This window comes from Rhincodon typus, chromosome 12, assembly GCF_021869965.1.
Source record: "Rhincodon typus isolate 14 chromosome 12, sRhiTyp1.1, whole genome shotgun sequence".
Classification (NCBI taxonomy): domain Eukaryota; kingdom Metazoa; phylum Chordata; class Chondrichthyes; order Orectolobiformes; family Rhincodontidae; genus Rhincodon; species Rhincodon typus.
The window spans coordinates 23,873,503-23,900,877 of NC_063343.1; the positions used below are offsets into that span (position 1 = coordinate 23,873,503).

General features: G+C 41.3%; 1 protein-coding gene across 1 annotated transcript in view; it reads right to left on the reverse strand.

Annotated features, from left to right (window-relative positions):
• The window catches only part of LOC109928508 (actin binding LIM protein family, member 3), a gene marked incomplete at its 5' end in the record, with an annotated part of 177,408 nt that overhangs the window by 111,394 nt on the left and 38,639 nt on the right, over nt 1-27,375 (reverse strand). The window contains one exon of the mRNA XM_048603946.1: nt 26,454-26,547. Within this exon, the coding sequence (XP_048459903.1) occupies nt 26,454-26,547 (94 nt within the window). The remainder of the gene's footprint in view (nt 1-26,453; nt 26,548-27,375) is intronic.

A 27,375-nucleotide genomic window follows, 5' to 3' on the forward strand; every position in this document is an offset into this window, starting at 1 on the left:
GGATCAGTGCTCATGCAACCTGACCTGGCTGGCTTCCTTTCAGTTACTGCTATCTATTTCTTGCTGATACTTAGATTGAGGGTATTTCCTATTCAAAAAATTGCTAGTGCCAGTAATGTTCTTGGAGCAGAACAGGAATGTAAATCTTATCATACTATCTCATGAGAATCTCTGTGCTGTTAGAAAAGGTAAATGCTGAGCTATTGTGTTAGAAATGGCTTAAAATTGTTGAACCATTTGATTGTTCCTTTTAAGTTTATTCCCAGTAGAGGTCAGTATCTCACAACCCTGGATACCAATTTATAAGGATGGCAATCAAAAGTATGATGGACACGACTAGGTCACAGGATGCAACGTCTTTATTGCAGTGCGTGGGTGTCACACTGTTTGCCTGTGTGCAGTGAATCCCATGATCAAAAAGTGTTTTCTACAATTTCATACCTCTTATTTTCCTGTTAGTAATTCTGTATAAAATCAGATACACTGGGTATTAAATGAAGGAAAATTGTCCATAAAAATTCTGATGTGGGTTCTTCTTTATGGACATTTAAATTAATCACTCGACCCCATATTGCATCAATATAATTCTATTAAATTCTGTTTTGCAGCAGAACCCAGGAGTACGTTAACCTTTTCTGACAGAATGGCTTTATTTGAGATTTTTAATGTAAATAGCTTGTTACAGTGTTTCAATGAATCGTGGAAGTCATTAGATGTTTGTGCATAACATGCACATAATGAGCACCAGAAACAAATGCAGATGTGATATCCAGACAAGAGTATGAGCATGCATCACCCTAACAGGTTTTGTAGTCAACTCAATTACAATAAATCTATTTTTATAATTGCTGGTCTGGGGAAGCATCAAAGAAATGATTTTGCTATCTGCACCTGCTATTTTTCATTTATCTAGAGACTTTTTATTCATCTTTTATTGACTTCATTTGTCTTCTCTGTTGTAACTTTCAATATAATTTTAAACTTGCTTAGAAATAGACATAATAATGGACATTATCCTCAGATCCCATCTACACAAATTCATATGTCAATGTTGGACTAAACAAAATCATTTTATTGTCAATTTTTCTTTCTTCTGCTAGTCAAGCACAGACTTTTGATTCTGATGCACAATTTAGGGAGGCATTCCCCTTCTCCTGAAATGGCAATGGAAGACTCTTGTTGTTAATCCCACTGACTCCATTTCCATGAATGCATTCATCTTCTATTCATAGCTATCAAAAACAATTTAAGTATTTGTGGCTGTGAAATGGTGTTGAAAAGCCTGTCTGATTCTTAGGTGTTGTGTTGAAGTGTGCAATAGATGTTATTCCAAAAAAAAAACAGTAACTGGTGTTTATTAACTTACTTAAATAATAAAAACAATTGCTATTTGGAAATTTATGCTGGGTGATATCAATCCAAGAATTAATTGTTTTCACTCGATTTAAAAAAAAGGTACATCTATTTTTTTGAAGGTAGCAGCATAGATCCTGAGCTTGTGTTATTGTATAAAATGGATGTGAGGAAATTGACAGCTGTTTGACATCTGTTCTGATTTTAGTTTTTGTTAAAACCATTCAAAACAAACATTGAGAAAAATCTAAAACCAGCTGCCAAATCATTACCTGTTAACACTTTTGTCTAACACTAGAACTACCAAATCCAAATTAGGAAAAAACATGTTAAAATGTGATAGTAAGGAAACAGCAAAATCACATTTCCTGGCAGTATCACCTCAGTAACACAGAATGTAATTCATTCAGCATGTAACAGATTTGTTGCTAGCTAGTGAATTCAAAATACAGAAATTAATTTTATGAACAGCAGCAAGCATGTTATGTCATGACAATAGATCACAGCCCTGAATTACTTAAAGGCAAATTGGGTGGAATCTTATAGAGGTCTGAGCAACCAGGACTTTGGTGAGATTAACGGCAGAATCAGACAAGATGTCCGCGGAGGTTTATTTCGACGTCTGCACCATTTCGCTTCGTCTTTTATGCTTTAGAAAAGTATGGCAAGTTTCTCACTAAGCAGTGGTGAGTTGCCAATTAAGGGGGATTAATTGCTTCTCAAACGCTTTGTTGATGGCTCAACTTAGCTCAATAATATTCAGTTTTCTATCTTATCAAACATGCTAGATGTCAAGAACACTTGAGATGTAAGATACAACGAGAAATCTCACTGGATCTCATGACGGAAAATCTTCACAACGTGGGTGTAGCCAAAAATCAAGGGTCAACCCATTGAACTTTTCAGTAAGAAGGATTTTTCTTATCAGAACAAAGTAAATAAACACCAAATATAGCTGGGATTGTAAATTCTGAGAATGTGTTTTAGCAATTACTTGGAATATTCTTATGTGGATTATACTCAGTCCTGACAAGGTCACACCTGGAGGCTTTCAAGGAATTTCAGACAGAGACACTTCAAAATAAAAAGATGCAATGCAAAAACTGAGTTGTAATCTCCTGTGAATGCAGAGTAAAAGAGGACAATAATAACCTTAACGGAAGTCATCTTCTGTGAATTATATCCCAGACTGTGGACATGCTATGAGGGAAAAGAAAGCAGCTCTGAGTGAAAGAATATGTTTGCATTTTTGCCTTCTAGGAATACACAAAAGAAGGGGTTACAAACCAACTGCGACCCATGTCTGTACATACTTGTCTGGTGTTTAAGCTCCATGGGACTGGTTTGTGAAGAACATCCACTATGTATGTCAGTGCTTACTGTTAAAAGAAACTGTCTCTCTCTCTTTGTTGCTTGCTAGAAGAAAGTTGCAAATCAGCAAAGCCACCATCAAAAAGGAAATAAGACAACACCCTTTAACTAACTTATGGAGCCACGAATCTCCAGATCAACTACTCAACTGTGGAGGTCAGCACAACCGGAACCACCCAACTCAGCTGCAACGTTTTACGATTTACTCTGCTTAGACAAGCCTGAGACGGATTTGTACATCTTTTTCCTAACTGTCCAATGGTACATCAATTCTCATTGCTAATGTGTATGTGAGATAACAAGGTGTAGAGCTGGATGAACACAGCAGGCCAAGCAGCATCAGAGGTGCAGGAAAGCTGACGTTTCGGGCCTAGTTTAGTTTTACTACTTGTCCTGTGTATTTGTAGTTAGCAAACTCATCTTTCCTGAAACCATGTGAGCCTGGTTAAACGTAAATAGATCAGAACTAGAAAAGATACCCACAAAGAAAGGGATTCTTTGTACTAAATTAAACATGTTGTGACCAACTGAAGTGAGTTGTGAGGTTGAATAAAGAACAGCAGCCAGTTCCTCTCTCTTGACTCAAGAATACAGTGATTTTGGGGTATCCCATAAGAATTATATTAATTGGGAGTCTTGTCTGGGGACCGATCATAACAATTAATTGTTGCAAAAATTTTGTTGCTGAATTTCAGAGTGAGTTAGAAGTCAACTTTGTATTGGCATTTGACAATGATATCTATTCCTTTAACCTGTTCCAAGCACCACCAAAGCGGTGACCTTCCAGTTGCACACAGCAGCACTTCCTGGAATCTTCCACAAACGTGTTAATTATCTTCAGACTGTAAATTTGAAGGGACAGCAGCAACCCATTAGGGTGACAGCAGTGTATTCCACCACATATACCAGTGCCTACATTGGCAGGGAAACCTGAGTCTTGAACATTGGCTGATGATTAAAGTGGCCCCATTAGCTAATGGAAAGTGTTTTCCTTGTCTAACTTGCTCAAATCTGTTATAATCTTGTTCACCACTATTAATGGTTCCCTCAATTTCTTTTTGCTCTATTGAAAACAACTAACCATTCTAATCTTACGTTATTACTAAATCTCTCTCTGTATATTTTCTAGGACCATATGCAGGATTATGAATGGGTGCCTTTGCTAATTTTCACCTTTCTAGCCTAGGGAATGCAGCAGACACATAGCATGCTTACTCCTTCTTCAAGTGAGATTGGATAACTAGGCACCAACAAGGAATCACAACCATGATCAATGATTTCTGGTGTGGTTTCTTCAAAAAAAAAAATGCATGAATGTGAGCTTTGTGGTTGGGCCAGCTTCTGTTAGATCTAAAATATCAACACAGTACAAAAAATGTAATACGTGCTGCACTTCTCCCCACCATATTAATCATAGTGGAGCATTTCTGTGATACAAGGCAGGTTGATTTAGTTTATTAATAATGTAACACTATAAAATCTGCTAATAACATTTGTTTTGCAGGAGCACACAAACTTTGACCTTTCCATATTGGTATAATTACCTCTGAGATGTTTGCATGCCTGTATCTCATATTTCAGGGGAGATTTTTCTGCATTTTAACTAATTTCTTCCTACACCTTTTTTTTACAATCTACCATATTTGTGTATCAGTGTCAGCACAAATGCCACCAAGAAATATTACGTTAATTCCAACAGTTCACACTGAAACAATGAGACTTGGATTATTACGTTTCAAGATAAGACAAGGATGGTAAAACTATAATCCAAAAAAAAAAAGACCACTGCAGCATAATTGATTACAACTAAGAATATTCTATTGAAATGGAATTTGTATAGAAGATAATTTTATCTTGCTGCAACTAGAAATCCCATGCTTTTGGTAAAAATTTTAGATCAGGTTAAAACACCCTGAGAAATGCCACTAAATAATGACTCTCAGGGGATGCAAGATTGCTGTGTAGATTATTGACAAATACATTAAAAGGATACTCCCTTATAGTGTAAAAAGTCACTTAGATTGATCACAATGTTAAAAGGTGTTGTCACCACTATGTGTACTGTCAAATATGTATTAATGTCACTATGGATAAAACCAGTATCACTGCAATAGGCAGGTCAGGGAAATCAGTTATTATCAGGTTAAAGGACAAATGGCTTATAGTTCAAATGAACATCAAGTGGCAAAAAATAGTATGACTTATTGGCTTGTTAAACTATCAAAACAAACAGAATTAGATATATGGAAAGGAGATGATACAGGGTTTTAGTTCAAATTAGATGCATGTTATCTATCAGGATGAATAATTGTCTTGGGAATTGTTGCTGGATCTCAGGAAAATAAACCAATAACTTAAGAGAATCCATGAACCCTCAAACAATTACATTTTAATTGCTATAACAAATAAAGCTATCGAAAGTAAATTAAATCGTGTCTCCTAAAAAGCAATCAAATATCAGTAAGATATAATTGCTGCACGTTCTACAGAACTGCACCATTTTAGAAAAGAATTTGCTATGTTGGTTTTTCAAAGTGTAGTAATAAAAATGGCTAAATAATGATATATATTAATGCAAAGTAAATTCTTTGTCATCAAGATCATCATTTTTATCGTTTAGGCACCCTTTTCAAGTATTCTTCATTATGACCAGCTTTAACAGAGGTATTTGAACAGATGTGAACTATCTCAGAGTTCAGCAGATAAACAGATGTTATTTATGGATTATAGTTTATAGACTGTCAGGAGAGAAAAGAGAGATGATCAAGTATTAATCATCTCCTACTTAACAATTTTTCATATTTCTGTCGGCTGAATATTTTTAAAAGATTATTTTTAGAATCTTATAGCAATATAGTTGAATATAAACTTTTATATACCTTTAAACAAATGGGCACTTTGATTGATGTTTAATGAAAACCTTGATGACTAATGTACATGCTCTGTTGCTGAGCTGCCAGCTGTACAGCAAACAAACGGCTACATTAATCCTGATAATCTGGCAAGAAGACTATGTGTAGCAGTAAATCAGAGAGCCTTTTATTATCCAATGATCTTCCTGTCAGGTGTAAGGGTGCGTCATGAGCTTTCCTTTGGATAAGGAGATAAGAACGCAGTCAGCGTTTAACAGTAATAAATGGAAACTTTGCATTTGTAACACTAATCCTCCGGAGACATGTGTTTGAATTCTTCCATGACAGATGGTGAAATTTGAATGCAATAAAAAAAATCTGGAATTAAGAACTAGAGTATCAGTTAACCATTGCTGACAGTCACAAAAAATGTTTCACGAACATTCTCCTGGGAAGGAAATCTGCTGTCCTTAAGCACATAGGTATGGCTTACATATGACTCCAGACCCACAGCAATGTGGTTTGCTCTCAACTGCCCTCTGAAATGGACTTAGAAGCCCCTCAGTTGTATCCAACCACTACAAAATCTAGAGTGAAAGGAATCAACACTTGATATTAAAAAAAAATCCACCCCTTTTACCCCTGTAAAGTTCTCATAGTGACATCTGGGGCTTGTACCAAAAGTGGGAGAGCTGTCTCATGGATCAGTCAAGCAAAGACTGACATAGTCATACATATGGAATTGTGTCTTACAAATAATGTGCTAGATACCACCATCACCATCTCTAGATCAGTCTAGTTCTGAAGCAGGTCACTGGATCCAAAACATTAACTCTACTTTCTCTCGACAGATGCTGCCAAACCTGCTGATTTATTCCAGTAATTTCTGTTTTTGTTTCTGATTTCCAGCATCCGCAATTCTTTGTTTTTTTCTGGACATGTCCTGCCCCCCAAGCAGGACAGACTCTCCGGAGGTGGCAGCACAGTGGTATCGAATCATGAGGGAGTTGCCCTGGGAGTCCTTGACATCGTCTCTGGAGACCATGAAGTCTCATGGCATCAAGTCAAACTTGGGCAAGGAAACCTCTCGCTGATTACCACAGACTGCCTCTAGTTGACTGATGAATCAGTGCCATTACATGGTGAACACCACTTGCAGTAATCATTGAGGATGACCAGGACACAGATTGTTCTCTGGGTGGCAGATTTCACCATCCAGAGTAGAATGATAGCACTACTTCTTGAGTTGGCTGAGACCTGAAGAGATAGCTGCTAAACTGGATCTGTGACATGTGGAGATGGATCCATCAAGAATTCATACAGTCAGACAGTCAGAGAGTAATACAGCATGGAAACAGGCCCTTCGGCCCAAACTGGTCCATGCTGCCCACTCAGCTAGTTCCAATTGCCTGCATTTGGTCCGTATCCCTCTAAACCCTTCCCATCTATGTACCTATCCAAATGTTTTTTACATGTTGCTATTGTACCTGCCTCAACCACTTTCTTTGGCAGTCCACTCCTTATACACACCACTCTCTGCTTTAAGAAGTTGCCCCTCAGATCCTTCTTAAATGTATCCCCTCTCACCTTAAACTTATGCCCTCTAGTTTTCAATTCCCCAACCCTGGGAAAAAGACTATATGCGTTCATCCTATCTATGCCCTCATGATCTTATACACCTCAATAAGGGCACCCAACATTCTCCTACATTCCAAGGAGTAAAGTCCTATCCTGGCCAACGTCTGTTGATAACTCAGACCTACAAGACCTGGCAACATCTTCAGAAATCTTCTTTGCACACTTTCCAGGTTAACTACGTCTTTCCTATAACAGGGGTGACCAAAACTGTACACAATACTCCAAATGAGGCCTCGCCAATGACTTATACAACTGTAACATAACATCCTAACTCCTATATTCAATACCTAGAATGATGAAGGCCAGCATGCTAAATGCCTTCTTCACTACCCTGTCCACCTATGACACCGCTTTCAATGAACTATGCACTTGTACTTCTATGTCCCTCTGTTCCACAACACTCCTCACAACCTTACCATTTACTGTACAAGTCATACCTTGGTTTGACTTTCCAAAGTACATCTCACACTTACCTGTATTGAACTGTATTTGCCAATCCTCAGTCCACTTTCCCATCTGATCAAGATCTCTCTGTAATTTTTGATAGCCTTATTCACTATTAATAGGTCAAAATCTATTTTACCTTGTCTTCATCAATCATCGCAGATGAGTTCTGTCCATGACGGTACTGGTATGAGTGACCACTGCACAGACATATGGAGAATAAGTTCCATCCTCATCTTGAGGATACCCTCCATCAATTGTGGGGCACTATCATAATGTTTGATGGGATAGGTTTCAAACAGATCCTACAATTCAAAACTAGGATCTCTGCAACTCTGTATGCCATCAGTAGCAGAAGAATTGTATTTAACCATAATCTAAGCCCTTCTGTATGATTAACATAAGCTGGGGGATCAAGCCTGGTTCAATAAAGAGTGCAGATGGGCATGGCAGGAGTAAAATGAAATTTTATCTTAGTGAAGCTAGAACACAGGTCTGTCTGTACACTACACATTGGAACCAGTATATAATAGATAGGGTTAAGCAATCCCACAACCATTGGATCAGATCTAAACTCTGCAGTGCGGTCACAGGAGGACAATTAGACAACTAACAGGAAGATGGCGCTTCATATATATCCCCATCCTGAATGATGGGATAATCCAGCAGATCAGTGTAAAAGTTGAGATTGAAGTGTTTGCAACAATCTTCAACCTGAACTGCAAAGTACAAGATCCATCTTGTTTCCTTCTGAGATCTGTTCCAAAACTGGTGCATCTTCCTAGCATCTTCCTAACAATGTGCAAAATTGCCCAGGTATGTCCTGTGGACTAAAGGCAGGACAAATCCAACAGAATCAATTGCCTCCTTATCAGTCTGCTCTGGATCAGCGAAGTGATAGAAAGGGTGTTCAATTTAGTTATCAAGTGGCACTTTCTCCGCAATAACCTGTTCACTGACACTCATGGTGGATTCTGCCAGGGCCACTCAACTCCAACCTCATTACAGCCTTGTTCCAAACATTAGCAGAAGAGCTGAATGCCAGGGGTGAGCCAAGATGACTGTCCTTAACATTAAGGGAGCATTTCACAGAATACAGCATCAAGAACTCCTGGCAATACTTGAGCCAATGGAAATCATACAGAAAACGCTCTGTCAGTTGGAGTCATAGCTAGTACGAAGGGAAATGGTTTTGGCTCTTAGACGTCAATCAATTCAACTCCAGGTCAGCACTGCAGGAATTCCTCAGTTTAGTGTCTTAGGCCCAACCTGTTCAGCTGCGTAATCAGTGATCTTCCCTCCATCATAAGATCAGAAGTTTACTCATGATTGTATGATGTTCAACACCGTTCACAAATTCGCTGACACTGAAGTAGTCATGTCCAAATGCAGAAACACTTGGACAAAATTCAGGCTTAGGCTGCTAAGTAACAAGTAAGTCACTCCACAGAGGAGGAAGACAATGACCATCTCCAACAAGAAGTAATCTAACTATCGCCTCTTGACATTCATTGTCATTACAGTCACTGAATCTACCATTATCACTATTCAGATATTGAAATCGACCAGCCATATAAATATTGTGGTTATGAGTGTAGATCAGAGGCTAGGAATTCTGCAATGAGTAACTCATTTCTTTACCTCACCAAAGCCTGTCCACCATACATAAAGCATAAGTTAGGCATGCAATGGATACTCCACACTCGCCTGAATGGGTGCAGGTTCAATAATACTCAAGAAGCTTGATGTCATCCAAGACAAAGCAGTCTGTCTGGTTGGCATCCTAGCTATCATCTTCAACATTTATCCCCTTTGCCACCAAAGTGCAGCGGCAGCAGTGTTTACCATCCACGAGCTGCACGGTAGCAACCCAGTAAGGCTCTTTCGATAGCACCTTTGAAATCCACCTCTACTTCTAGAAGGACATGAACAGTGGATGCATGGGTCTGCAAGCTCCCCTCCAAGTCAGACACCATCCTGACTCGGAACTACATTGTTATTCCTTTACTGACACTGGGTCATAATGATGGAATTCCTTTCCTAACAGCACTATGATGTTCCAGCTCCCCACAAGCTAGTGCCTCACCACCACCTTCTCAAAGGCAATTAGGGATGGACCATAAATGCTGATGAGCCAATGGCACTACATATTACGAACCAGTAGAACAGCAATATTCCCATTTACTTCCTTCATCAGGACATCTGTTAAACATGATGGTTGGTATGCATGAGTACATGGGATATTTTATATTGCTCTTTCCAGTAACTTTTATATAAATTTCAGCCACAGCCTCTTCCTGACATATTTTACATTGATTACATCTCTAGTGCATTTTATATAAATAGTCTTTGCAGCTTCCTCAACAGGAAGTTTTGAAATTTCTTCAAATTGCTTTTTGACTCTTGTGCGTATGTACATTAGAGGCTGTGCATAGGCTTGATCCAACATGTTACCATCTGTCATTTCATCACCAAAATATCTGGCATGCTCATAACCTCTGCCACAAGCACGCAAAGAGAGGAGAATTGGGAAGCATTCTGGGAAAATGTCAGGTGTTGAGCTAGGCGATGCAAAAAAAACCCCTTCTCTGTAAATCTTGATGTAATTCTGGAGAAACTGCCAGTGTGTAAGTGTGAAAGGTTGGTTTGTATCGGTTTGAAATAATCCTTTTCAAATGTGATGAATGTCCAGGAAAGTCATTTCCCATTACCTTGTGTAAGTGAAGTTGTTATTGATGAAATACACTGTAACAATTTTTTAGAAGTTTTGATTTTTTTTTAAACAAGAAGTCCTCAGTCTGTAAACCCCTCAATTTTTTGACTCATGCCTTCTGCCTTATTCAGTACTTTATTGAATGGTTGCTAGCAGGAAGACACTTTCCTTAGCTTCTACTACCTTTGCCGACGTCCTCATGAGATCCATCAGACCATATCACAAGTAGAAGCTCTGGTGTACGCATGTTTGGAAAATAATTGCAAGAGCTCTTGGGGGAATCTAAGAAATTAGTCAGGAATTGGCAGAAGAATTTATTTTCCTGACATGCAGACATAATTGTAATTGTTTACCATCAGTGTCAGCCAAGAAACCAACGTTATGGTAGTCGGCTGCACAGTTTTATCAAGATTAGGTGAAACATTCAGAGGCAACGGGGAGAGAATCATGAAAACATTCTTCGTGGTAATGTGGAGAGTTCTATTAAAAAAGTGGTTACTACTTCAGTGGTATGTGAACAAAGGAGTAAATCACAGGAACAGGCCTTTTGGCTCACCAAAGCTCCGCCGACATGATGCCTTTCTAAACTAAAAATGTTTTGGCTCAGTGTTGTCCATATACATTTATTCCCTGCCTATTCATGTATCTATCAAGATGCCTCGTAAATGTTGCTGTTTATCAGAATAAAAACTGAAAGAACTGCGGATGCTGTAAATCAGAACCTGAGGAAGGGTCACTGGACCTGAAATGTTAACTCTGATCTTCCTTCACAGATGCTGCCAGACCTGCTGACCTTTTCCAGCAACTTTTGTTTTTGTTGCTGTTTATCAGCTTCCACCACCTCCTTTGGCAGAGTATTCTAGGCATTTACCAGCCTCTGTGTGAAAATCTTGCCTCTCACATCTCCTTTAATCTAGCCTTTTACCTTAAACCTATGTTCACCACATTTGCCTCCAAATCATTTATATATATTACAAACAACGCGGGTCTCAGCACTTATTCCTGTGCACACAACTGGTCACAGATCTCCAGCCAGAAAAACATCCTTCTCCTGCTAATCTCTGCCTTCTATGGCTAAGCCAGTTCTGTATTTATCTCATCAGCTCACTGCTGATCTCATATGACTTCATCTTTTGTATCAGCCTGCCATGAGAACTTTGTCAAAGACTCTGCTAAAGTCTATACAGACAAAATCTACCACCCTGCCCTCATCAATCATCTTGTGACTTCCTCAAAACAATCAAGATGGTGAAACACAACATTCTCCACACAAAGCCATGCCGCTAGCACTAATAAGTCTATACATTTCCAAATGTGAGTAAATCTTATCCTTAAGAATCTTATAATTTCCCTACCATTGACATAAGGCTCATCGGCCTGTAATTTCCTAGCTTGTCCTTGCTTCCTGTCTTAAACAAAGGAACAATGTTGGCTATTCTCCAGTTCACCTTCTGTGACTAAAGAGGATACAAAGATTTTGTACAAGACTCCCACAATCCTCTCCCTCACCTCCCTCAGCATTTTTGGATAGATCCCATCAGGTTCTGGGGATTTGTCTACCTTAGTCCTTTTTAAAACACTCAAAACCTCTTCCTTTTTAATATTGACATGCCTCAGATCATCAACATACCCCACCCAAGACTCACTAGCCACTATGTCCTTCTCCTTTGTGAATACTGGTGCAAAGTTTTCAATAAGGACCTCACCTACCTCCGCTGGCTCTGTGCATAAATTCCCTCCTTTGTCTTTGAATGGATCTACCCTTTCCCGAGCTACCTTCTTGCTCCTTCTATGCATTCGGATTTTGAGAAATTCCGTTTGGCAAAGATATTTCATGGCCCCTTTAAGCCCTCGTAACTCCTTGTTTGATTCCTCCCCTACCTCTTTGTATTTTTTGAAGGGTCTGTCTGTCTTCAGTTTCCTAAATCATATGTATGCCTCCTTTTTCCTTTTGACCAAGCTCTCAATTTCTCGTCATCCAAAGTTCCCAAATCTTGCCAACCTCATCCTTCATTTTCACAGGAACATGCTGGTTCTGAACTCTAATCAACTGGACTTTAAAAGGTTTCCACATGCCAGATGTGGATTTGCCCTCAAACTACCACACCCCCCACTCCCCCAATCTACATTCCCCCGTTCCTGCCTAATATTGTTATTGTGCTCCCTAACTTTGATCACCTGGTCAGGCTCATTCTCCAGTACCAGGTCTAGCATGGCCCCTTCCCTAGTAGGACTTTTTATATATTGTTTCAACAAACCGTCCTGGACACACCTAACAAATTTCCTCCCATCCAAACCCTGGCACTATGGGAGTCCCAGTCAACATAGGGGAAGTTAAAATCACACACAACAACGCTGTCGTTTTTACATTTTTCCATAATGTGTCCACATATCTGTTCCTCTATCACCCACTATCTGTTGGGAGGCCTGTTGTACAATCCTATAAAAGTAATTGCACCCTTCCTCTTCCTGAGGCCTACCCATATTGCCTCACTGGATGAGCCCTCCAAGTTGTCCTCCTTCAGTACAGCTGTGATATTCTCCCTTTGCAGTAACACAACTCCCCATCTCTTTTATATTTCTATCATATTGAAACATTTAAATCCCAGAACGTTACGCAGCCAGTCTGTCCCCCTCTCAACCCAATCTCTATAACAGCCACAACATCATAGTTTAATGTATTAATCCAAGGTATACATTCATCTTCCTTATCTGGTCATACTCCATGTTAAAACAAGTACATAACTTTGCCATGTTTTATAACCTCTCTCTGTCTGTTCTTCTTCTTAGTCTTATCGGCCTTAGTCTGTAACTCCTCCTCGGTCATTTCACTTGCTGACCTACCGCTCTAGGTTCCACTATACTTCAGCAATGAAATTGTCTGTTTTATGTCAAATACTATTTCAAATTCAACGAAGAAAATGAACGTTTCATTCTGGTCAGTGTTAGTGAGGAAGAGGAAGATTTCTCTTGATCGATATTGCTAGTGAAGTCGTTAATGGATTTTAAAATGCTTCTAAGACTGTCAGAATATTGAATACAACTAATCTGCCATTATACTTAAAATATTGCTGACAGAGAGTAATCACAGGAAACTTTTGATTCTATGATCACAACATATTGAGACAGTTTTACTGCAATGTGGATTGTGATTCAAATGTAGAACTGAAAATGTATCACTAACTCACACATTCAAGCAAATTGTTCTCTCTAGTGGTCCAGAGTATAAAGATTTTAATGATCTAAGATGAAACTGAACCTCAGTACATTTGTTTCCTACTCAATATTCGCCCATGGACCGTAACAAAGTCTGTAGAATTGATAGTTAAGGCACATGGTGTAACCACAGATAGCAAAATCAATTGATCGAAGAAGTACAAAGTTTACAATTTGTGGAGAATAGAAATTTAGTGTAGGGGCAGAAGGTGCTTTTTATTTAACCTTATAGTAGGGCACGTAAACTTGAGGCAGCAGTGGAGTGATAAACTTCAACAAAGGCTGGCCCCCAAAGGCTTTCAGGTGCAAAACTGAGATACCAGACAAAATTTGGAAAATTCAAAGAGAAGTCAGAGCCAGTTCAGAGCGTGGAGCAGCACAGGTAAGGTACAGATAAATATTTATCAGTTAGTGCTTTCAGTGGTTAGTTTTTTTTTTCTATTTAGTAGTCAGCATTTACATTTTGATGTTAGCCACACAATTAAATAATCTTAAAACTAAAAGCAATTCTAAGTTCATTTTAATCTATAAATAAATATAAGTTAAGATACATGATGTCTGTAGTTCACTAGAACCATAAATAGGACATGTGGTAGATAGATGATAAACTTGAACTGGAAATACTAAGTGCTTACCCCAGCTCCACAGTAAATCTTAGACTACCCCTCTAATTCCGGCCTCCAGGTCACCTGACCCACTCTCTTAAAGGGGCAACACACAGTCAACTACATACAGAACAAAATATGTTAAGGCAAGTTGTAAGTTCAAGACTTATATGAGAGATGTCTCTGTCTCAAATCTCTCTGATTTGGAGTTGCTTGAGTGTGAGTTACACGACACATAAGGGAGAAAGAGGAAGGAGTATATTGAGGGTTTGCTCCAGAACAGCATCACAGTTCTGTAGAGGCACAGGTTCAGAACAGTGGTAATATCTATAGCATACAGAATTAGGGGAATTGAGTGAGATAGAATGAAGATCTACAGAAAGTGACCTTAGCCAGCAAGTACACAGTTGTTACATTAGAACATAAGAACTAGGAGCAGGAGTAGGCTGTCTGGCCCTTCGAGCCTGCTCCGCCATTCAATAAGATCATGGCTGATCCTTTCGTGGACTCAGACCCACTTACCCGCGTTCTCACCGTATCCCTTTATTGTTCAAAAAAAATCTACCTTTTTTTTAAAAACACTTACTGAAGTAGCGTCAACTACTTCACTGGGCAAGGAATTCCAAGATTAACAACCCTCTGGGTGAAGAAATTCCTTCTCAGTTCAGTCCTAAATCTGCTCCCTCTAATCTTGAGGCTATGCCCTCTTGTCCTACAAACTGTGAAGATAAGGATGACAACTACTGGAAAGGATGTTTAGCCTAGCAAGATGTGGGGATGATGGAAGTAATATGAGAGTTGTGGGGAATTCAATAACTAGCAGATGAATAGCACCTTTATTAAGCAGATAGAAAGTTCCACATGTTATGTTGCCCACCTGAGACCAGGATGACGAAAATCTTCAACTGTGTGGGAAGGTTATTGATGAAGGAGGAGGAGAATCAAGACATATTGGGCTAACTTAGAGAAAGAGAAAGCAAAAGAATATGTTCAGAGTATCAGGGACTAGAAAGTAAATTATAAAGAAGGACCTCCTAATTATTACTTGAGTCACATGTGTTTTGCATAGTGATTAGATAATTAGGGAATGAACAGGTGTACACAAGGTTGTTCTGAGAAAGTGATTTGCCTCATTTTGTGGTGCTTTGGCATTAGTATTAAAACAGGAATGGAACGTACCTAAACTTAAAACTGAGAGATAGTAGGAACTGCCGATGCTGGAGATTCTGAGATAACAAGGTGTAGAGCTGGAATGAACACAGCAGGCCAGGTAGCATCAGAGAAGCAGGAAAGCTGATGTTTTGGGTCTGGACCCCTCTTTAGAAATGGGGGAGGGGAAGGGGGTTCTGAAATAAAGAGAGAGAGGGGGATAGGCGATGATGGAAGGTGGATAAAGGTACAGATAGATGGAGAGAAGACAGACAGCTCAAGGAGGCGGGGATGGAGCCAGTAAAGGTGAGTGTAGGTGAGGAGTTGGGATGGGGGTTGGTCAGTTGAGGGAAGATGGACAGGTCAGGGAGGCGGGGATGAGGCTGGTCGGGAGGAGGTGGGGATTGGGGTTGGTCAGTGAGGTGGGAGGAGTGGATAGGTGGGAGAAAGGTCGGACAGGTCAAGGAGGCGGGGATGAGCTGGGCTGGTTTTCGGATGAGGTCAGGGGTGGGGAGATTTTGAAGCTTGTGAAGTCCACATTGAGAAAATTGGGCTGCAGGGTTCCCAAGCGAAATATGAGGTGCTGTTCCTGCAGCCTTCAGGTAGCATCGTTGTGGCACTGGAGGGGGCCCAGGATGGACATGTCGTCCGAGGCATGGGAGGGGGAGTTGAAGTGGTTCGCGACTGGGAGGTCCAGTCATTTGTTACGAACCAAGCATAGGTATTTCACAAAGCGGTCTCCAAGCCTCCACTTGGTTTCCCTGATGTAGAGGAGGCCACATTGGGAACAGCGGATACAATATACCACATTAGCAGATGTGCAGGTGAACATCTCTTTAATGTGGAAGGTTTTCTGGGGGCTGGGATGGGGGTGAGGGGTGAGGGGTGAGAGGTGAGGGGGGAGGTGTAGGGGCGGTTGCAAGGAAAAGTTCCGGGGTGGTGGGGCTAGCAGGGAGTGTGGAGCGGATGAGGGAGTTATGGAGAGAATGGTCCCTCCGGAAGGCAGATAAGGGCGGGGAGGGAAAAATGTCCATGGTAGTGGGGTCAGATTGCAGGTGGCGGAAGTGGCGGAGGATGAGGCATTGAATCTGGAGGTTGGTGGGGTGGTACGTGAGGATGAGGGGGATTCTGTCTTTGTTGTTATGGCGGGAAGGGGTGTGAGGGATGAGTTGCGGAAAATGCGAGAGATGCGGTCGAGGGCGTTTTCAACCATTGTGGAGGGGAAATTGTGGTCCTTGAAAAACGAGGACATCTGGGATGTCCGGGTGTGGAATGCCTCATCTCGGGAGCAGATACGGCAGAGGTGAAGGAATTGGGAATAGGTGATGGCATTCTTTCAGGAAGGTGGGTGAGAGGAGTTGTATTCTAGGTAGTTGTGGGAGTCGGTAGGCTTGAAATAGATATCAGTTTCCAGGTGGTTGCCAGAGATGGAGACAGAGAGGTCCAGGAAGGAGAAAGAGAGGTACCGGAGATGGTCCAGGTGAACTTAAGGTTGGGGTGGAAGGTGTTGGTGAAGTGGATGAACTGTTCAAAATGCTCATGGGAGCACAAGACGGCGCCGATACAGTCATCAATATAACGGAGGAAAAGGTGGGGGATGGTGCCAGTGTAGCTGCAGAAGAGGGATTGTTCCACGTAAGCTACAAAGAGGCAGGCATAGCTTGGGCCCATGCGGGTACCCATGGCCACCCCCTTTGTCTGTACGAAGTGGGAGGAGTTGAAGGAGAAGTTGTTGAGGGTGAGGACGAGTTCGGCTAAGCGGACAAGGGTATCGGTGGAGGGGGACTGGTCGGGCCTGCAGGAGAGGAGGAAGCAGAGGGCCTTTAGGCCATCTACATGGGGAATGCAAGTATATAGGGACTGGACGTCCATGGTGAAGATGAGGTGTTGAGGACCAGGGAATCAGAAGTTTTGGAGGAGGTGGAGGGCGTGGGTGGTGTCATGGACGTAGGTGGGAGTTCCTGGACCAGGGGGGAGAAAATGGAATCGTGATAAGTGGAGATAAGTTCCGTGGGGCAGGAGCAGGCAGAGACAATGGGTGGACCAGGGCAGTCGGGTTTGTGGATTCTGGGAAGGAGATAGAAACGAGCGGTGCGGGGTTGGGGAACGATGAGGTTGGAGGCTGTGGGTGGGAGGTCACCTGAGGTTATGAGGTTGTGGATGGTCTGGGAGATGATGTTTCGGTGATCGGGGTGGGCTCATGATCAAGGGGGCGGTAGGAGGAGGTGTTGGAGAGTTGGCGCCTGGCCTCGGTGACATAGAGGTCAGTGCGCCATACCACAACTGCGCCTCCCTTGTCCGCGGGTTTGGTAGTGAGGTTAGTGTTGGAGCGGAGGGCTGCACATTCTGTGGGGGAGAGGTTGGAGTGGGTGAGAGGGGTGGAGAGGTTGAGGCGATTGATGTCTTGACAGCAGTTAGAGATGAAGAGGTCGAGGGAGGTTAGGAGGCCTTGGGATGGTGTCCAGGAGGAGGGGGTGTGTTGGAGGTGGGAGAAGGGGTCAGTAGAGGTAGCGTTAGGCTCACGATTAAAGAAGTAAGCGTGGAGGTGGAGGCGGCGGTAAAACTGTTCAACGTCCAAGTGTGAGCGGTATTCGTTGATGTTAGGTTGGAGGCGATAAAGGTGAGTCCTTTACTGAGGACTGGCCGTTCGTCGTCCGTGAGGGGGAGGTCTGGGGCGGATGGTGAAGACTCGGCAGGGCTGGGTGCTAGTGTACAGTCTGGAGCTGCTGGCTGTGGAGGCGATGGGCGGAGCGGTGTCTGTGTCGGGGGGGGCGGAGCAGCTTCGGTGTCAGCGGTGGGCGGAGCGGCTTCGGTGTCAGCGGTGGGCGGACCGGCGTTGGGGTGGGTGGAGCAGTGTTGGCGGTGGGCAGAGCAGCATCGGTGTCGGGGTGCGCGGAGCGGCATCAGGCAGAGTGGTGTCGGTGTTGGCGGTGGGCGGAGCAGCGTCGGCAGAGCAGCGTCGATGTCGGGGTAGGCGGACTGGCGTCGATGTCGGGGTGGGCGGAGCAGCGTCGGCGGTGGGCGGAGCAGCGTCGGCGGTGGTCAGAGTGGTGTCGGTGTTGGGGTTGGCGGAGCGGTGTCGGCAGGTAAGTCCTCGAGGTTGGCGGCAGCAGCAGCAGGTGCGTCTTCGATGTCGGTGGTGGTGTTGGCCTCGGAAACAGAGGCGGCGGTATCAGCAGCGGTGTCAATGGCGTTCACTGTACCGGAAGTTGCGTACCCCGCGGCGGCGGATGTGACGTCATCCGTGGAGTCCGTGGGTGCCCCGATAGTGGCCACATGGCCAATGGTGGCAGGTACATTGTGGGGAAGGTCTTGGGTAGGGTTGGGGACTTGGGGAGTGAAAGAGGCCTGTGTTGGGTGGCAGGCACCAGTAAGTTTAGTGGTTTTTACTTACAGTTTTTAGTGTCCAATAAGGCGGAGTAGAACGAGAGTTGAGTTTGTGGATCCTGCGAAGAATGAAAAACAGGAGAGGGCCTTTGCAGGCCTGGGAGAGAGAGGCTCTGAACTGGGGTAGGCTTGATTGTAGTACCAGGAGATGCCGGCACATTGCTGCGAGTGTGTGTTGAGGAGTCGCAGAGAAAACTGTTTTTGAAGGATCTGAATATTCTGTATGTAGCGGTCGTCGCGTTTGAGGCCAAATTGGGATGGCCTGAATGTAGACTGTAGTCCATTGGGGATGATCTGGTTCCGTAGACAGGTACTGAGAAAGGCAATGTGGCTGTAGTACCTGGTTTGCTTCAGGACATGGTCGAGCAGTTTCAGGGCCAAAGAGATTACCAGGGGGTTGCAGTGGGAGAGAGATCCACTGAGGGCTTTCCGGAGGGTAACTACTTCAACGTAGGCATCATTACAAGAGGCTTCGCAGTGGGGTTATAACTCACTCAGAGATAGTAGGAACTGCCGATGCTGAAGAATCTGAGATAACAAGGTGTAGAGCTGGATGAACACAGCAGGCCAAGCAGCATCAGAGGAGCAGGAAAGCTGACGTTTCTGGTCTGGACCCTTCTTCAGAAATGGGGGAGGGGAAGGGGACTCTGAAATAAATAGAGAGATGGGGAGGCGGATGGAAGGTGGATAAAGGAGCAAATAGCTGGAGAGAAGACGGACAGGTCAAGGAGGCGGGGATGGAGGCAGTAAAGATGAGTGTAGGTGAGGAGTTAGGTTGGGGGTTCTCAGAGATAGTAGGAACTGCCGATGCTGGGGAATCTGAGATAACAAGGTGTAGAGTTAAAACTGATTGGGATTGAGTCCTAGTGAGAATGAGAAATAAGACAGTCACAGGATTCTAAATTAGTAAATGGAACTGGCAGAATAGGGAATATATTTAATATTTTTATAAAAGTAGCATAATAATCACAGAATTTGCACAACACAGCAGAAAAACGGAAAGGTGAAGGATATAAAGTAACTAAATCAGGAATGAAAAATAAGAAATGTGTGTGAAAAATAATATTAGATGTGAACAGATTGGATAAATGGCTCAAATGAGTATTATTTCTCCAAAGATAGAAAGTAAATAGAACAAAGCAAATTATTTCCAGACATAAATTTCACTTAGAGGCTTCAACATCATAGTAATTAGAGAGACATGGCTGCAAGATGATTGGGACTGGGAACTGAACATGTCATCGGGTTGTCAGGAAGGACAGGAAATAGTGGCAGAGGAGAATAAACATGAGGGTTAAGGTGGAATTAGTTTTACAATAAGAAATTACATAACAAGAGACAATGGTGACTTAATGCTCAGAATTAAGAAATAAAAAAGGGTTTATGTATGTGTGCCTCGTGTACAGTTTAGAGTGGCAAAATATACTACTATTAGAATTGCAGAAGCAGAGTAAAAGCAGAATGGTTTTAATGGGATAACAGACAAGCTTATGTCAGATAAGTAGGGAATTTCTTGAGTGTGATCAGGATATTTTATTGCAACAATATACTCTAAAACTCAAAAGAATGGAAACCATATTAAATTTATTAATGAGCAATAAGCTAGATCTCGCTAAAACCTTCATTCAATGATATCATGGCTGATCTATAGCCTAACTCCATAAACCTGCCTTTGGCCCATATTCTTTGCCTTTGCGAACAAAACTTTGCCTAACTCAGATTTAAAATTAACAACTGATTCAGTATTCACTGCCATTTCTGGAAGAGACTTCAAAACTTCTACTAATAGCATCATACTTCTACTGTGTGTTTAAAAATCTTTTACTTTGTGTTTATAAACAGATTGCTGCTTTATTATATTTTATCTTCATTTCTATTGTTAGTAAATTTCTGTTTTATTGCGAAAGCAAAATCTGCAGCATCATATCTTACGTTTCAGTGAGAGAACACCATTAAAACCAAAGCAAACAGGATTTGTCAAGAGATAGCAGGAATTGCAGATGCTAGAGAATCCGAGATAACAAGGTGCAGAGCTGGATGAACACAGCAGGCCAAGCAGCATCATAGGAGCAGAAAGGCTGACATTTCGGGCCTAGACCCTTCATCAGAAAAGCCACATTTCAGCCTGTTCTGAAGAAGGGTCACTGGACCTGAAATGCCAACTCTGATTTCTCTTCACAGATGCTGCTAGACCTGCTGACTTTTGAAAGCAATTTCTGCTTTTGTTTCAGTCTGGGTTCTGAAATATCCAGTGATACTATCAGTTGAGATCATAACAAAACCAATGGTTGAAACTCACAACACTGAGTGGATGTTATCTTTGATTAAGAAACAGACAATGATGACCAGGATATTTGTGGCAAGATTTAAAGATGTGATTAATGCAGTGCATGAGGGATTGTATATGATCCTGTAGAAGACGTTCAATAAAGTCTCTCTCTCGATTTTTGCTTGGAGACCCTGCAGCCTCTAGGACTCAATATTGAGTTCAATAACTTCAGAGATGGATTCTATCCTTTCATGCTTTTTCTTTACCCACCCCACACCTGCTCCTGTTAAGACTTTGTGCTAAAAGCAACCAATCACCCATTCCCATGTAATCCTCGGCCTAATATCATTTTATATGAATTGCTTTCATTCTTTCACTCTTAGCTCTTATTATCTCTCATTCAGGTCTCTTCTGTTCTGACCTGCTATCCATTATTTCCTTGTTTAGCTACATCCTTCATATCTCTCTGGGCTCCGTCTCCACCTTCTGCTCACCTCCTTCCTCATCCCCCTGACATCTAATGTCTGCCAGTTTAGGAGTTGTCTCTCTGTTCTCTGCAGCCAAGCCATTTTAAACCTAATGAAAATCAGTTAATTTTTCCTTCAGCAGTTGCCATAAGCTGTGATTTTTAACTGATTATTCAAAGACCTTTTGGAGGTGAACCAATCACCTTATGTTCCTGGCAAACCTGTGGAAGCATCCAGATGGCTGAACAGCTTAAAAATCATAGGGATCATCGCAGCAGTTTTGGAATGAAGAACTACTGAACTAGCTTCCCAATTTTCCTTCTTGCATATCTTATTTTTCCCTGTCTATTTGTGGGGGATTTTAAATAGGGATTAGAGTTTCACTAATATGCTAATAGTTTCTAACTATTTATCTGCAGATAAAATCTAATTGCTTAAAATTAAATAATAGATCATGTTAATTACAGAAACTTCATCTGTGCATCCTATCAGCCTGGGAATGAAAATCAGGTGAATTAGGGAATTTTGGATACTTATTTTTAAAAATTATTAACTTTTTTAATGCCTCAGGGCAGAGCAGGGCTTGATTTCCAATAAGCTACCCCAGTGAGTTGTGCCAGCAGGACTGGGTTCAACATTCTCACAGGGCAATTCACTAGTGCTGTTGGGAGGGTTCAACTAGTTAGGCAGAGGGTTGGGAATTTGAGAGAGGGGGGTCAGGTCTGAAGGAAGCAGAATTGAGAAAAATAGAAGTCAAAAACTGGAGACCAAGTATTGGCAATCGCCAAATAAGATCAGAACAAAGAAAAATGCTGAGAAAAGGTATTAAAGAATTAAAATTCTATCTGAATATACATGGTATTCACAAAAAGGTTCATGATTTGAAAGCATAAACTGAGGTAAATGGATATGATTTAATAGACATTACAGAGACACAGCCATAGGTGACCACAATTGGGAACTGAATATCCAAGGATGTTTGGCATTTAGGAGGAATAGGCAAAAACAATGTGGAAATGGGGTGAGACTCTCTAGGTCTAGATCAGTGCATCACTAGCAGAGGATTTTAGATCAAAGGATCAAGATATAGAATTAGTTCAGCTGGAGCTAAAAAAGAGCAAAGGTCAGCAAACATTGGTGGGAATTGTTGATGGGTCATCAAACTGGTAATGTTGAGCAAGGTCGAAATCAGAACGTTAGAAAAGCATGAAATGTGGGTAACACAATAATACTGGATGACTTCAACTTACACACAACCAAATCAGCACTGAGGCTGTGGAGAATGAATTTCTAGAATGTGGGGATTAGGCTATTTTGGATTTCATATTGTACAATGGAAAACAGCTAATTAATAAACTAGTTTTGAAGCAGCCTTTGGGAATTAGTGATCATAATATGAAAGAATTTTCCAATAAGTTTGATTATGATATCGTTCATTCTGAAACTAGTGTCTTAAATCTATAAAGGGAAATTATGAAGGTTTGAGAGGCAAGTTCACAAAGGTGGATTAGGAAAACACAGTGAAACGATCGATAAATAGATAATGGCTAGTATTTAAATACAACAAATAAATATACTGCTCTCAGGCTCAAACACCCAAAGGGAAAGGTAAATCAACTGTGATTAACAAACATTGCATTAGATCAAAGAAAGTGGCTTATAAGGATGCCATGAAAAGTGGTAAGCTTGAGGATATGGAGAAAAGGAGGACCAAGAAACTTGTTAAAGGGAAAAGACAATATGAATGCAAACTAGCAAGGAATATAATATCAGGTTATAAAAGCTACTTTAGATATGAGAAAAAGAAAAGAACAGTCAGGACAAAGGTGAGCCCATTACAAATAGGGAAATGGCAAAGAAAAGCAATTACTTCTGTACTGTTTACATGGAAGAAGGTACAGAAAATCCCCCAGAAATACTAGGCAACCAAGGGACCTGTGAACCTGAGGAACTAAAATGAATAACAATTATTATTATTACAATGTGAAGATGTGTACTTGAAAGGTTAATTGGATTGAACATTGATAAATAGCCTGGATCAGATAAGCTACAGAGATTGGGTTACATTGATGGTTATCTATCAAAATGCTATAAATTCTAGAAGGATGTAAGCTAACAGAAACATAGTACCATTTAAGGAGGATGGAAGAAGGAGATAGTAGAACTATAGACCTGTTGGTTTGACATCAGTAGCAGAGAAAATGTTACAATGTTTTATAAAGTACATGATAACAGAACACTGAGAAATGAGTAGTAATATTGGTAGAGTCAATAGATTTATGGAAGAGATACCAAGTCTGATAAGCTTGTTGGAGCTTTTGAAGATAAAGGAGAACCATAGTATTTAGTAGAAAAAAAACAGCAAGCCAGATATTTCTTAAATCAGGAAAGATATGGGAGTGAGAGTGTCCAAAGGCTCCTTGGTATCCTTATTCATGAACCACTAAATGTTAGTGTGCGGTTGCAGCAAGCATTTGTAAGGCAAATGGTATGTTAGCCTTCCTTGCAATGGAATTTTTGTAGAAGCATAAATATGGCTTTTTGAGTTGTATAGAGGCTTGGTAAAACCTAACCTAGAGTACTGTGTGCAGTTTAGTCTCCTTAATGATATTAATGGTGAGGGATTCAGTGATGGTAACACTATTGAATATCAAGGGATGACAGTTAGATTGTCACTAATTGGAGATAGTCTTGCCTGGATTTGTGTGGTGTGAATGTTACTTGCCACTTGTCAGTCCAAGGCTGGATGTTATCCAGATCTTGTTGTATTTGAATATGGACTGCTTCAGTATCTGATGAGTAGCGAATGGTGATGATCATTGTGCAATCATTGGTAAATATCTCAATTCTGGCCTTACGATGGAGGGAAGATCCATTGATGAAGCAATTAAAGATGGTTTGGCTTAGGGCACTACCCTAAAGAACTCTTGCAGAGATTTCCTGGAGCGGAGATTACTGCATGGTAGACTTGTTAGTAAGGTTAGATCACATGGGATCCCAGGGGGAGCAACTGGACACAAAATTGCCTTGAAGGTGGGAGACAGAGGGTGGTGGTACAGGATTGCTTTTCAGATTGGGGGCCTGTGACCAGGGGTGTGCCACAAGGTTCTGTACTGGGTTCACAGCTTTTCATCATTTATATAAATGATTTGGATATGAATATAGGAGGCATGGTTAGTAAGTTTGCAGATGACACCAAAATAGGTGGTGTAGTGGACAGTGGAAAAAGTTTATCTCAGAGTCCAAAAGGACTTTGATCAGACTGTCCAATGGGCCGGGGAGTGGCAGGTGGATTTTAAGTTAGATAAATGTGAGGTGTTACATTTTGGTAAGGTGAACCATATGCAAGACTTATACAGTTAATGGTAAGGCCCTCGTGAGTGTTGTTGAACAAAGAGACCTAAGAGTGCAGGTTCATAGTTCCTTGAAAGTGGAGTCGCAGGTGAACAGGGTGGTGAAGAAGGCATTGGCACGCTTGCCTTTGGTCAGAACATTGAGTATAGGGGTTGGGACGTCATGTTTAGAATACAGCATGCAATTCTGATTGCTCTTCTATAGAAAAGATATTGTTAAACTTGAGAGGGTGCAGTAAAGATTTACACGATGTTGCCAGGACTGGAGAGTTTCAGTTATAGAGGGAGGCTGAATAGACAGGGGCTATTTTCCCTTGGAGCATCAAAAGCTGAGGAGTGAACTTACAGAGGTTTATAACATCATGTGGGGCATGGATAGGATGAATAACCAAGGTCTTTTTCACAGGTAGGGGAGTCCAAACTAGAGGGCATAGGTTTAAGATCAATAGGGAAAGATTTAAAGTGACCTGAGTGGTAACTTTTTCTCACAGAACATGCTGCGTGTAGGGAACAAGCTGTCAAAGGAAATAACAACAGATACAATAACAACATTTAAAAGGCATCTGGATGGGTATGTGAAAAGGAACGGTTTGAAGGATTTGGGCCAAATGCTGACAAATGGGGCAAAACAGATTGGGATGTCTGGTTGGCACATACGAGTTGGACCAAAGGGTGCATTTTCACGCTGTATGACTCTACAAACAAAACCATCTTCCTATGTGCCAGGTATGATTCTAATCAGAGTCTGCTCCCTGATATCCATTGATTTCAGTTTTTCTAAGGCTGCTAAATGCCATACTCGGTCGAATGCGGCCTTGATGTCAGGGGCTGTCACTTTCATCTCACCTGTGGAATTCAGCCCTTTTGTGCATGTTTGAAATGAGGTAAGGAACTGAGTGGTCCTGGTGGAACCTTAACTGAGTGTCACTGAACAGGTTGTTGCTGAGCAGATGTTGCTCGATAGCACTGTTGATGACATGTTGACTTGGATGTAGAAAGGGTGTTTCCTCTGATTGATGACACTAAAACCAGGGCACATAATCACAGGTTAAGGCTATTCAAGTTTGAGATTAGGAGGCATGTCTTCACTCAGTGTGGTGAATCTTTGGAACTCTGTACCCCAAAGGCCTATAGAAGCTTAATCATTTTTATGCTTAAGACAGATGTTCATAGATTTCTGGAGACTAATGACACCAGCGAATATGGGGATCGCATGGAAAAGTGGCATTGACGTATATCATCAGCCTTGATCTAATTTACTGGTAGAGTAGTCTTCGTGGGATGAATGGACTCTTCCTGTTCCTATGTTCCTAAATGTGCAATAAGCTCAATTCAACTTTTCTCTTCATACGGAAATTGGGAACATAATATAATTCACGTTTATATTGAGAGGTGTTCATATATTACATTCTCTCCAAGACTATTGCTGCAGAATTACTTAACCTCTTGAACAGGTTAGTTCTTCTGAGCTTTCTTCTGCCACCCTGTAATTATCAGATGGGTACCTATGGCCCTGAGCAATATGGCATTGAAGAGAATGAACCTTACAGTCATCACTCAATACCTAACTTAAAGTAGAATTTTCTTTCAAGAGTTACAATAAAAAGAAAATCTATTATTTTTAACAGACACTTACCTCCAGCACTCTCCCACTGATATATCTGTCACAAGTCTCACACTTAATGCCAAACTGCGAATGGTAATCAGTCTCACAATAAGGAACACCTTCCCTGAGAAATAGAGAAGGAAATTGATACTTAACAACTTATACTGACCTTCTCATCATACAGCTTCTTGGCTCTGGAAATCAGTTACGTTTTTCATCAAAATTTTGATTGTCTTAATTTTCAATCCAAGATGCTTTACTGTTATTCTCAGACTGGGATTCTGTCAATGTATGACTCTATAAGTGGCTTTGCTCTTACACTGCAACAGCATGAGCAATTGAAATGCAGGTTTCTATTACAGAAACTTGACAACACCAAAATGTGCTGCCTCTTTTAAAGCTGCAAAGGATCAAAGCTGTTCAATGCATCAGCTGTATTAATGTGAAACAACATGAATTCAGGACATTTAATCTTCCTGTCCATTTAAAGACACACAAGCTCCTTATGTTTGCTATTTATTTTTCCAATATCAAACATCAGAGGTAATACTGCTATAAATATGTGGGGCTGGATCACATTTTCAAAAGCATGGTTTAACTTGATTAACTAGCCTTTTAATCTCTTGCCTGATGGTTTTATTATGGAGCTTAAGAGTTGGAGTTGGATAAATATGCAATGCCAATTGGAGATGTACAGCTCACCTGCTTTCAAAAAGCTCTTTCTGACCTAAGAAGATAAATCTGCACATGTATGTGTGGACATTTACTAATGAAATACTAATGAAATGACCATGATCTCTGCTGCATTTTCTGTCAATTGCATTGCAGATAGCAGGTATACCTGTCTAGTCCCAGCATCCAATATTTAGAAAGTTGTGGAGCATTGTGTGAAGATGACTTGAAAGAGGGCCTGTGCAAGTGCTTGAACACGTAAGAGGGAGATTTTCTTAAA